At 50.3% G+C, this 11,894-nt stretch overlaps 1 protein-coding gene across 1 annotated transcript in view; it reads right to left on the bottom strand.

Annotated features, from left to right (window-relative positions):
* LOC109922558 (pre-B-cell leukemia transcription factor 2-like) overlaps window positions 1-11,894 on the bottom strand; it is a 69,351-nt gene that overhangs the window by 54,960 nt on the left and 2,497 nt on the right. The window contains exons 2-4 of the mRNA XM_048616526.1: window positions 9,108-9,275; window positions 8,897-9,066; window positions 8,601-8,674 (exon numbers count right to left, since the gene is read on the bottom strand). Coding sequence (XP_048472483.1) covers window positions 8,601-8,674; window positions 8,897-9,066; window positions 9,108-9,275 — 412 coding nt within the window. The remainder of the gene's footprint in view (window positions 1-8,600; window positions 8,675-8,896; window positions 9,067-9,107; window positions 9,276-11,894) is intronic.

Raw genomic sequence — 11,894 nt, 5'->3', positions numbered from 1 at the left:
AAACATGTCTTCCCATCCAAGCCCCTCGCAATTTTGTACATTTCACGTCTTTATGCGACTCTGTCAATTGACAACGTGGGAACAAGCCTGAGGAAGGGTCACCGGACCCGCAACGTTAACGCTGATTTTTCTTCGCAGATGCTGCTGAGCTCCTGCCTTTATTCATTATCGATGACACTCCTTACTAACCTACGTTAGCCCGAAGAGGTTTTCCTGGGAGTTCTGAACTCAATTCTGTCCGAGAACCCACTGTAAAATCCCACATTCGAGGAACATTCAAGACAGACAGAAGCAGCGCTGGTGGTTGGAGCAGGAAGATCTCTGTTGACAACGACTTCCCCGCAAACCAACAGTCATCTCAAAGTGATCTCCCAAGGAATCGCTGTGGATCAATTGAAGCAGTATTGTTCTAAATTCTCAATAAAGCTGTCTGATTTAGTGAGCAATTGTGCCAGTCAGTACAGCACAGCACAAGAATAGGCCCTTCAGCCCATCATACAGCAATGCAGTTCTCTGAATCCAAAAGGAGGGTATAATGGACTACCATTATAGTTCATGAGGAGATTTTTTTTGTTTAAAAAGAAAGTCTCCTCACCCCTTCCTCCCAGAGGCTCATAAAGGCATTGGATTTCACTTCCACAGAAGGCAGTGGGAAAAAGTGTCCCTTGCGCCAGACAGGCAAGAGATTCCCAATCAGCAAGCAGGTGAAAGGTTAACCGAGGAGTGGGCGGGAACCAAAAGCAGCCGGGGGACAGGTTCGATGGGCCGGGTGGCCGTACATCTGCGACAGTCCCCACTCCCAATAACACTGACGCGGTAGGATTGTGGCGTTGATGCCATAGGGGTCAGTTGGCTTGCAAAGCTGCACAATGCCAACAGTGCGGGCTCAATTCCAATCGCCAGCTAAGGTTACAGTCAAGGACTCTCCTTCTCAACCTCTCTCTCCCTCGCCTGAGGCGTGGTGGTCCTCTGTCTCTCTCTCTCTCTCTCTCTCTCTACCCTCTAACGAGAGGGCAGCCCTATGGTCCAGTGAGACTACGGCAACTTGATTCACGACCACAGAGAGATAGGTGGGGGTGAACAGGATAGGTGCCTCTCCGGGAGAAGTTTGATTAGCGCCGAGGAGGGGGTCCTGAAGGCGTTGACAGGGTGGCGCACCTGGACGGAGAGGAGGACCACGCGCAGAACAGAGGGCAGCCGTCCCACTTCCCCAAGCTGGAGACAATGGTCCACGGGAGGGCGTTCTGTGTGACCGGAGCACGGACAGAGCTGCCTGCTCTCAAACCCTCCCCACGTCACCAACTGCACGCCTGGTAAGGCAAGCACCTGAAGGGAGAATCCCAGCGGCAGCGAGGGTACAGAGACCGCCTGCTGTCGAGAGCAGACACCGAAACCAGCAGCTTCACTCAAGTGGCTATTTTTATTCCTCGGCCCATTTATAGCAGGGCCCAGGCTGCCAGCACCATCCCCCAAATGGAGGAGCAGGATTTCTTGGCACAGCCCTCCTGTGCTTACCAGGATCCAAAAACACTGTTTAATTGCTCCCCTCTGCTGGGGCGGCTTGCTCACTGCTGCCAAGTGAGCACGGAGTTACACTGCAGATACACATAGGTGTCAACCCGATCCTCACAAAGACACCAACTCTGCAAAGTGACAGTGATGGGGAACATGGACAGACAGATGGGGGTGGGGAGCGCTGGGGTATGGACACGCGTGCGCACATGGTGGGTGGGGCAGGGACAGACACAGACATGCACACATAGTGGGGCAGGGAGGGGACGGACAGAGAGACAAACGCGCGCGCGCGCACACACGGGTGGGGGGGACGGACACAGAGACATGCACGCATGAGATGGAGAACGGACGGGGGACAGAAAGAGACGCAGGGGGACAGACAGAGTAATCTGTCACCCTTACCATGTCCGACTTCCACGTGATGCACAGCAACACCATTGACTTTTAGCCGTGGAAATGGAAGCACCTCTGTTCAAGGGGCAATTAGGGTTGGGTAAGAGATGGCGGCCTGGCCAGTGACACCCAGATCCCAGGAAAGGGTAGACAAAACAAAAATTTTTTACTGGTCATGTCATTCTCCCACCGTACTGTCCCAATACCTACATTCTCACTTGCTTTCGCGCCCGCCCCACGCACCCCCCCACCTCCCTCCCCTGTAAACACCCAAACAGCCAGGGCCGACTCTCGTGGGAACAGGTCGAGAGCCACACTGCAGACATGCCACAAGACCTTTGAACCTGATCCGTCGCAGCTTACTGGATGCTCGGAAGACGAGACATCTTTTCCGTGGTGTTCCTGTTCTGGTGTAGGAAATGGAGGCAGTCAATTTGTACTCAGCAACCTCCTGCACACAGCAACTCACCAAATGCATTGCATCACTGGTGTCAATCGGGGGGGATATGGGGACCAGGACACAGAGAGAGGGGCTGGTAAAGATACCACCCACCACCCCAACTGGCTCCCCACCCAAGTCGTACTTGGACTTCTCCGACCAACGGGGGGCTGGTTTAGAGGCTCCTAGGGAATACAGCAACCACAGTAATGTACCAGGAGACACCACAGACATTGCAAATCACCCATGGTACAGACACACAGAGTCAGTAGCCCAATCTCCAACTCAATCCCAAATCCTGACGCCACCTCACTCACTGCTGTATTCGCCTGTGCTTTTCAACCACAGCAGACTGCTCTCTCTTGCTGTTCAAAGTCACACAATGCACCACCATCTCCAAAATAAAATTTCCATGTGCATTCACGGAATAATTGTCCTGGGAGTGGCCACATACCCGCTGTACATCGCACAGGGATGATATCCAAATAGGACATATTTTCCTTTTTTTTTTAAAAAGAAAGAAAAGATCACATTGACCCATGCAACTGTACTTCGGACTCTTAAACAAAGAGCTCTTTGCCAAGGAAGAGGTACAGGATACTGCTGCAGCAGCACTCCTCTTGCAAGGAGCTGGTGGCGGGGAGGGGGGTGGTGGATTCCGGAGGAAGTCCTGAAGCCTGTAGAACTTGCACAGAGACAGAGAGAGAAAAAGAGAAAAAGAAAGAGAGAGAGAGATCATGCAGCTTGTTTCAGAGGGCATGAATTTGACCTCCCCGAGGAATCATAGAATCCCTACAGCATGGGAGCAGGACATTCAGCCCTTCGAGTCCATACTAACTCTCCGAAGGACATCCCACCCCGACCGACCACCACACACCACCCTACGCTATCCCCGTAACCCTGCATTTCCCGTGGTTAACCTCCCCGACCTACAACATCCCTGGGCACTGTGGGCAATTTAACGCGGCCAATCCACCAAACCTGCACATCTTTACACTGTGGGAGGAAACAGGAGCACCCAGAGGGAACCCACGCAGACGGGGAAGAGAACGTGCAAACTCCACACAGCCCGAGAGTGGAATCGAACCCGGGTCCGTGGCTCTGTGAGGCAGCAGTGTTAACCACTGAGCCACCGTGCCGTTGCCCCCACAGAGCTACAGCCATTGCTCCCACTGCCTTTCAGCGAGCCAATCCTTTATCAATTTCACCAGCTGCCCCATGCTGGGGTTTGAACCCATGACCCCAAAGCATTAGCCTGGGGTCTCTGGATTTCTAGCCCAGCGACATGACCACGATGCCACCATCTGACAGCAGCAAGCCAGATCCTCAGCCAACGGGGTGGCAAGCGGACTGCAGGCTGACAGGGTTTCAGCATGTGCCCCTGATGTGGACTGGTATCGTCATGGCTGCTCCCAGAGAGGCTCACGCCAGGACCTCTCCAGCCCTGGAGGGGCACCAGGGCTTGGGGCCAAACGATGGTCAGAAAATACCTGTTCCAGACAAATACCAGGATTGCCTCCAGATCACAAACGCCACGGCACGCACACCTGGCAGAGTGTGCGCCACGGTGGGATTCGAACCTGGGTCCCCAGAACATTATCTGGGTCTCTGGATTCACAGTCCAGTAATAATACCACCAGGCCATCGCCTCCCTGCAGTTGTAAATGGATCACATCAAGCCACCAGCCGATAGCCTCAACGTCTCAAGGGGTTGAGACTCGCCGACTGTGTTGGCCCTGTGTTGGTATAAATCGATCCTCACCAGAGATTCCACACCATCACAGCACTATGACAGGCCCAATGTCACAAAACACCACCCAGGCATGCTCATGCTCTGACGGTGCAGGGTGTAACAAGTAGGCTTTGTTGCTTTTAAACCCGTGGACTATGTTATCACAACAATAGCACGAGTCAGGCTGTTGCCCTGTATGGCATCGTTGACGTCAGTGGGTTTGCAATCCCTTCAGGAAAAGTTCGCAGACGCTACGAGGCATCACCAGAATGCACCCCACACTTCCTTAGACCAACACTCGGTGAGGAGGGAAGAGGAGATTTCAAGTCAAGGGACGGTCACGCCGGGTAACTGCGCAATTTGTATGCTAATTCACCCCGCGTAAGCACGCACCATGCAAGAATGACCTTCCAACTCTACTGGCTTGGTCATACCGGGCCATCTCCGTCCCCTGCTCTCGCACGAGGACACAGGGCTGAGAAAACCAGCAACATTCTAGCTGCTAAGTCCTTCCGTCACCTATCCAGCCAGCCTCCAGAGCTGCCAATAACAACTACGCGCAAATGTAGAACACTCGGGGTGTATCTCAATATTCCAAGGCATGATGCAGGAAGGCAAAATGAGACTATGTTTACACAGAAGATATGGGCTCAAGTGACCAAGTGTTTCTCGCGCTCATACAGCACGGAAACAGACCCTTCGGTCCAACCAGTCCATGCTGACCGCAATCCCAAAGTAAACTAGTCCCACCTGCCTGCTCCTGGCCCATATTCCTCCAAACACTTCTTATTCGTGAACTTACTTAAATGTCTTTTAAACATTCTAACTGTACTCGCATCCACCAATTCTTCTGGAAGTTCATTCCACACACCAACCACCCTCTGTGTACAAAAGTCGCCCCTCATCTGCTTTTTAAATCTTTCTCCTCTCATCTTAAAAATATGCCCCCGAGTCTTGAAATCCCCCACCCTTGGAAAAAGACACCTGCCACTCACCTTTTCTATACTCCAGATTTTATAAACCTCTGTATTCACATGCTAACCTCCTAGCTTCAGTGAAAAAAGTCCCAGCCTATCTAGCAGCAACATCCTGGTAAATCTTTTCTGAACCCTCTCCAGCTTAGTAATATCCTTCCTATAACTGGGTGACCGGAACTGCACACAGTACTCTAGAAGGGGCCTCATCAACGTCCTGTACAACCTCAACACGACATCTCAACTCCGATACTCAAATGTTTGATCAAAAGAAATACGTTTTTAAACAGCCTTTTAAAAAAAAAAAAAAAAAAAAAAAAAAGGAAAGAAAGGGCTGGATTTGGGGAGGGGGGGGGTGGGGGGGGGGGGGGGGGGGGGGGGGGGGGGGGGGGGTGCGCGGTTTATGGGGGAACTCCAGTGCTGAGGGATCTATGCAGCTCAAGGCATGAGCGGAGTGTAAACATCAATTGTACAAAAAAGGCTATATGCTGCTGCACTAGACTACGAAAACATTATGAAGCAAGCCATGCATTCCACATTCTAAAACAATTGCGGTGTGCAGAACAAATCAAGGTGATGGGAGTGGGCACACAGACACACAAAATAGGGCAGAGTTACAGCATCGCTTGTGTCTGAGGGTTACAGAATGTCACAAAGACAAGGAAAGCATGTGGCCACGAGAGGATAAGAATTTTGTTTTTTTCCCTTTAAATGAAGTAGAACAATTTGGCAACGCCAGACCAGAACAGAACCTTGGTTCAATCAATCAATCAATCAATCAATGAGGTTGGGGGAACAAGGGTGAGGGGGGTGTGATGGAGTTTATCGGAGAGCAATCAAGATACTCTCCCCCTCCCGACAATCTGTTCTGCTCCCCCGCAGCCCTCTCACTCTGGCCCATACCCCCAGAGACCGAGTGTCAAATTTCCTGCCACCACCTTGGCTTAGTCTGCACAACTAACTAACTAGGTTTGGCACTGGGACTGGGCACAGTGCTCACTGCTCAGACAAACAATAATCTACCAACTGTACCAACCCAGGGAGGGAGTGTCTCATGGCACATATTTTTAAATCAAGCAGCTCACAACAGGTTATTCCAAAATGCGTCCCAGCCAATTATTCCACTTTTATTTGAAGTCTGGTCATTGTTAATGAATGAGCTCATTGACACAGCAAGCTGCCAATCAGATCAGGTAGTCTGCTTCCAGTGACATCATTTCACGGAGTAGACATTAGTTTGAGGGGCCAGGGAGAACTTCCCTCCTTTTCTCTAAAGTAATGCTTTATTTCAGTAGCAACCTCTGTCAGCACCTCGTCTGAAGCCCCTCCAACAGTGCAGCACGTAAGCAGTGCTGCATTCAATTAAAGTACATCGTCGTGGGCACCACTCCTCCTCCACAATCAAGGTTGTGGGGCTGAAGTCCCACTCCAAAGGTTTCAAAATAGTTGCCTCAGTTAATACACCAGTAGAGGGCTGAAGGAGCACTGCACGACTGGCCAGATCACTACACCGCAAGAAATGCAGCACCAAGGAGTGACAGTGCCATGAGATGTCCAACACTGAAGGAACATCAGTGGGACCGTCTTACAGTGAAGACTTTAAGCCAAAGTCCTGGCTTTTCTGTCAGATGGGTGCAAAAATATCCCACAACAATATTAGGAGCAACAACAGAAACCCTCCTGTTATCCTGGCTAAAAGTTATCCCTGAACTAAAAAAAAAATGCATCTGGTCCTTATCGGATTGCAGTTTGAGGGAGATGCTCTGTGCCAATTGGATGTAATTCCTACACATCTCAGTGACCGAGTAGATCACTGGCTGTAAAGTGCTTTGGGATGGCCTGATGTCGTGAAAGGTGCTATATAAATGTAGGTAACAGGGTGTAGAGCTGGATGAACACAGCAGGCCAAGCAGCATCAGAGGAGCAGGAAAGCTGACGTTTCCGGTCTGGACCCATCTTCAGAAATTCCTGCTCCTCTGCTGCTGCTTGGCCTGCTGTGTTCATCCAGATCTACACCTTGTTATCCCAGATTCTCCAGCATCCGCAGTTCCCACTATCTCTGATATAAATGTAGGTTCTCTCTTTTAGACACAACATAACTCCACAAATGTAGCATATAATAATTAAACATATTTCAACAAGAGAACGGTGTTCCTGCATTTAGCAAGGCATTCTAGAACCTATACAGTGCAGAGACCACAAAAAACAAACACTCAGTAAAAACAACACCACTAAAAAGCCAAAATTATCTTGCAGAATCAACACATCAAATTCCTCATTAATTTACAGATAATGTATATTTCCTATAGATTAATCATTCGTGCAAACTGGTACATTAATGCAAATACTCCAGAAACAGTAAAATCCCTAATCCTATCTGAAAACAGCTGAAAAGATTCTCTCTCTCTCTTCCCCATCCACCTCCCTCTAAGAAGTGCAAGGGTGGCTTTCAGATCAACTTCCCTGGTAGATGATGCCAGCTCAAAAGATTTCCTCGAAACATGAACTCAGTTGTTGATAGATTCCTCTCTCAGGTAATCGGGGGGGGGGGGGGGGCAGAGGAAATCGGGACAACAACAAAAAAAAATCCTCTGTCCCCAGCTCAAACCTGGTTCCCCAACCACCACTCAGCCCCCAACGTTAAAATAATGAGCAGTAGAACCCAAACAAAATCTGAACACAGTAGCCAGTTCGATCTTTTCAACACAAAAAAAACACCCACACACAGAACAAAAATATAAGTGGTTCGTCCAAATCATTTATGTTAAGTCTTTAAACTGAATTGTTACTAGGTTGTATTCTGGAGGGTGGTGGAGAATGGAGTTGCGGGGGGCGGGGAGAGAAAGAAAGGAAGAAAGAGAGATAGTGATGGATATATTCTTGATGTTTAAAGCAGCTCCTGTTGGAGTGTCCCTCTGTTAATAATGTCATTTTGGCCCAGATGAAACACACAAAAGCTATCCACAAAGTTTGTGTGCCTGTGGGGTTGGGGACATGAGAATGTTATTAAAAACTCCAACAACCAGAGCTAGGTTGAAAGGAGGTGGGGGGAAGAGAGTGGGAGACAATTAGTAAGGGAGGGGAAATAATTCAAGCGAGAAAAAAAACAAACAATCCACAGCGAGAAAAGGCAAGATCTAGGAGAAACGGCGATAGACGGTTTCACTTTGAGACCATACAAAACATCCCTCCCTCCCTCCCTCCAACTCCTTTTCCAGCCAGTTCCCTTGTACTGAAGTGATCAGGAGTTACATTGTTTATTACCTTCCCTTGTCTTCCTGTGACAATCCTGACAAGAGGGAAAGAGAGAAAGAGAGAGGGGAGGGTGTAAAAAGAAGGAGAAAGTCACAAAGGTTTCAGTTTTATACATAAGGGAGAGAGAGAGAGAGGGGGAGGTGGAGGGAGGGGAAGAGCTTTCAAAGCTAAGGCCAAGATGGCGGGCCAGATAATTGTTTCCCTTTTTGTAAGAGGGAGAGAGAGAGAGAGACACTTATTTCTCTGTTTGCTTCAGCCTTACGTTTGCAGGAGTTTGCCGAGAATCTCTTACCAGTCTTTTCTTTAATCTCACACAAAACACTGAAGAGGGCAGGTTTCATTCTGTGACAGTTCAGGGCATGTTTCCTTTTCAGAGAAAGAGAGAAAAACAAATTCACATCAACAAAGGACTCAAAAAAATAAATGTGTGTTACAGAAAAAAAAAAGACAGAGAAAAAAAAAACTTTCGACCGGAGAGAAAAAAAAACATATTTAAAGATTAAAACGCCACTCCCTTCTCACTTACAGGCGAGATTTAGAATTTTACTGTATTTAAAAAAGGGGGAAAAAAAAGGAAAAATGACCAACTTGGCTTGAGCTTCGTCCAGGCTTTGGTCAGTGATGGTCATGATCTGGTGGAGGATGTCTCCAATGTCCTGTTTCCTGCCTTCCCCGTTATCCGTGGCTGTTTCGTGAAGGTGCCCAGCCAACAGTGGCTGAAGGCCGCTCTGGACTGAGTGCCCGGGACCTGATCCTCCTCCTCCTCCTCCTCCGCCGCCGCCTCCTCCTCCTCCTCCACCGGCACCGCCGCCGCCACCGCCACCTCCTCCTCCTCCTCCTCCAGCCCCGGCTCCCGCTGGCGCTCCGGCCCCGGCTCCCCTAGTCTGTAGCAGCCGGTTCTGCTCGTCCATCCTCCTTCCCAGCACCGGGAATACGGGCAGGGACAGGTCCAGCGCCTCGGCTTTCCCTTGGCAAAATTATCACCGTGAAATTAAAAAAAACACTAACACACACACGCAGAAAAAATCCCAACGATTCGCCTTTAGACTGTGTGTGTGTGGGAGATAGAGGAGGGGAAAGAGAGAGAGAGAGAAAGAAAAACAAGGGAGGGGAAAAAAAACCGAAAAAAAAGGTGGTGGAAGCAGAAAGGGGAGGGAAAAAAAAGTGTTCAATTCCACCGAAATGTCTTCACTTTTCCTCTTTTCCCCTCGGCCTTCTTGTGTTTTGGATTCTAAATTATTATTTCTCCCGGGTTCAGTAGAAAAGGGGTGTTCCAAGATTTCCCCTCTCTCTCCCTTTAGTGCACAGAAATGAAAGGTTTGCTTCCTCGCACAAGCGCAGGCAAACATAGAAAAGTACTCCAGCACCCAGTTTACCGTGCCTCAGTGCTGCCACAGCCGCTTACTTTGTAATGCAGATGGTATTGAGAGAGAGAGAGAGAGAGAGAAGCAGGGGGATGGGCTTTTTAAAGGCACACGCTTCTCTCAAAGCAAATCGTCCATCCTCTTTCTTTCTGTCTGTCTCTCAACCGCCCGGCTCGCTGTGCTTCAGTGGGTCATCGCTGTAGAAGAGGGGAGAGAGTCCAACTCAGATGGACTCTAACTGGGGGGGTGAGGTACAGGTCAGCGACCGTGATGGTAGACACGGTGCCAGGCAGTAGGGCACTGATCTGATTTGATTTATTATTGCCACACGTATCTAGGCACAGTGAAAAGTTTTGTTTTGTGCACAGTACAGGCAGATCATACCATGACAAAGATCACAGGATGACTGAACAGAGCAAGGACTACAAAGTGAGATAACAAGGTGTAGAGCTGGATGAACACAGCAGGCTGAGGAGCAGGAAAGCTGATGTTTCAGGCCTAGACCCTTCTTCAGAAATGGGGGAGGGGAAGGGGATTCTGAAATAAATAGGGAGAGAGGGGGAGGCGGATAGAGGAGAAGGTAGGTGGAGAGGAGACAGACCGATCAAAGAGGCAGGGATGGAGCCAGTAAAGGTGAGTGTAGGTGGGGAGGTAGGGAGGAGATAGGTCAGTCCAGGGAGGACGGACAGGTCAAGGGGGCGGGATGAGGTTAGTAGGGAGGAGATGGGGGTGGGGTTTGAGGGGGGTGGAGGGGATAGGTGGGAGGAAGGATAGGTTAGGGAGGCGGGGACAAGCTGGGCTGGTTTTGGGATGCGGTAGGGGAGGGGAGATTTTGAAGCTTGTGAAGTCCACATTGACACCATTGGGCTGCAGGGTTCCCAAGCAGAATATGAGTTGCTGTTCCTGCAATCTTCGGGTAGCATCGTTGTGGCACTGCAGGAGGCCCAGGATGGACATGTCGTCTGCGGAATGGGAGGGGGAGTTGAAATGGTTGAAATGGTCCAGGTGAACTTAAGGTTGGGGTGGAAAGTGTTGGTACCCGCAAGGGCCCAAGATATGCCTGCCTCTTTGTAGGTTACGTGGAACAATCCCTCTTCCGTACCTACACTGGCCCTAAACCCCACCTCTTCCTCCATTACATTGATGACTGTATCGGCGCCGCCTCGTGCTCCCACGAGGAGCTCGAACAGTTCATCCACTTCACCAACACTTTCCACCCCAACCTTAAGTTCACCTGGACCATCTCTAATACCTCTATCTCCTTCCTGGACCTCTCTGTCTCCATCTCCGGCAACCACCTAGAAACCGATATCCATTTTAAGCCCACCGACTCCCACAGCTACCTAGAATACACCTCCTCCCACCCACCTTCCTGCAAAAATGCCATCCCCTATTCCCAATTCCTTCGCCTCCACCGCATCTGCTCCCAGGATGAAGCATTCCACTCCCGTACATCTCAGATGTCCTCGTTTTTCAAGGACCGCAACTTCCCCCCCTCAGTGGTCGAGAATGCCCTCGGCCGTGTCTCCCGCATTTCCCGCAACTCATCCCTCACACCCCCTTCCCGCAATAACAACCAAAACAGAAACCCCCTCATCCTCACGTACCACCCCACCAACCTCCAGATCCAACGCATCATCCTCCGACACTTCCACCATCTGCAATCCAACCCCACCACCAAAGACATTTTTCCCTCCCCACCCTTATCTGCCTTCCGGAGGGACCACTCTCTCCGTGACTCCCTTGTCCGCTCCACACTCCCCTCCAGCCCCACCTCACCCAGCACTTTTCCCTGCAACCGCAGGAAGTGCTACACCTGCCCCTACACCTCCCCCCTCACCCCCATCCCAGGCCCCAAGAAGACTTTCCACATCAAGCAGAAGTTAACCTGCACATCTGCTAATGTGGTATACTGCATCCGCTGTTCCCATTGTGGCCTCCTCTACATCGGGGAAACCAAGCGAAGGCTTGGGGACCGCTTTGCAGAACACCTATGCTCGGTTCGCAATAAACAACTGCACCTCCCAGTCGCGAACCATTTCAACTCCCCTCCCATTCTGCAGACGACATGTCCATCCTGGGCCTCCTGCAGTGCCACAACAATGCTACCCGAAGATTGCAGGAACAGCACCTCATATTCCGCTTGGGAACCCTGCAGCCCAATGGTGCCAATGTCGACTTCACAAGCTTCAAAATCTCCCCTCCCGCTACCACATCCCAAA

The sequence above is a fragment of the Rhincodon typus genome, chromosome 35 (assembly GCF_021869965.1).
Source record: "Rhincodon typus isolate 14 chromosome 35, sRhiTyp1.1, whole genome shotgun sequence".
Taxonomy (NCBI): domain Eukaryota; kingdom Metazoa; phylum Chordata; class Chondrichthyes; order Orectolobiformes; family Rhincodontidae; genus Rhincodon; species Rhincodon typus.
The sequence above is the reverse complement of the archived record's forward strand: the minus strand, read 5'-3'. Positions and strand labels throughout refer to the sequence as shown.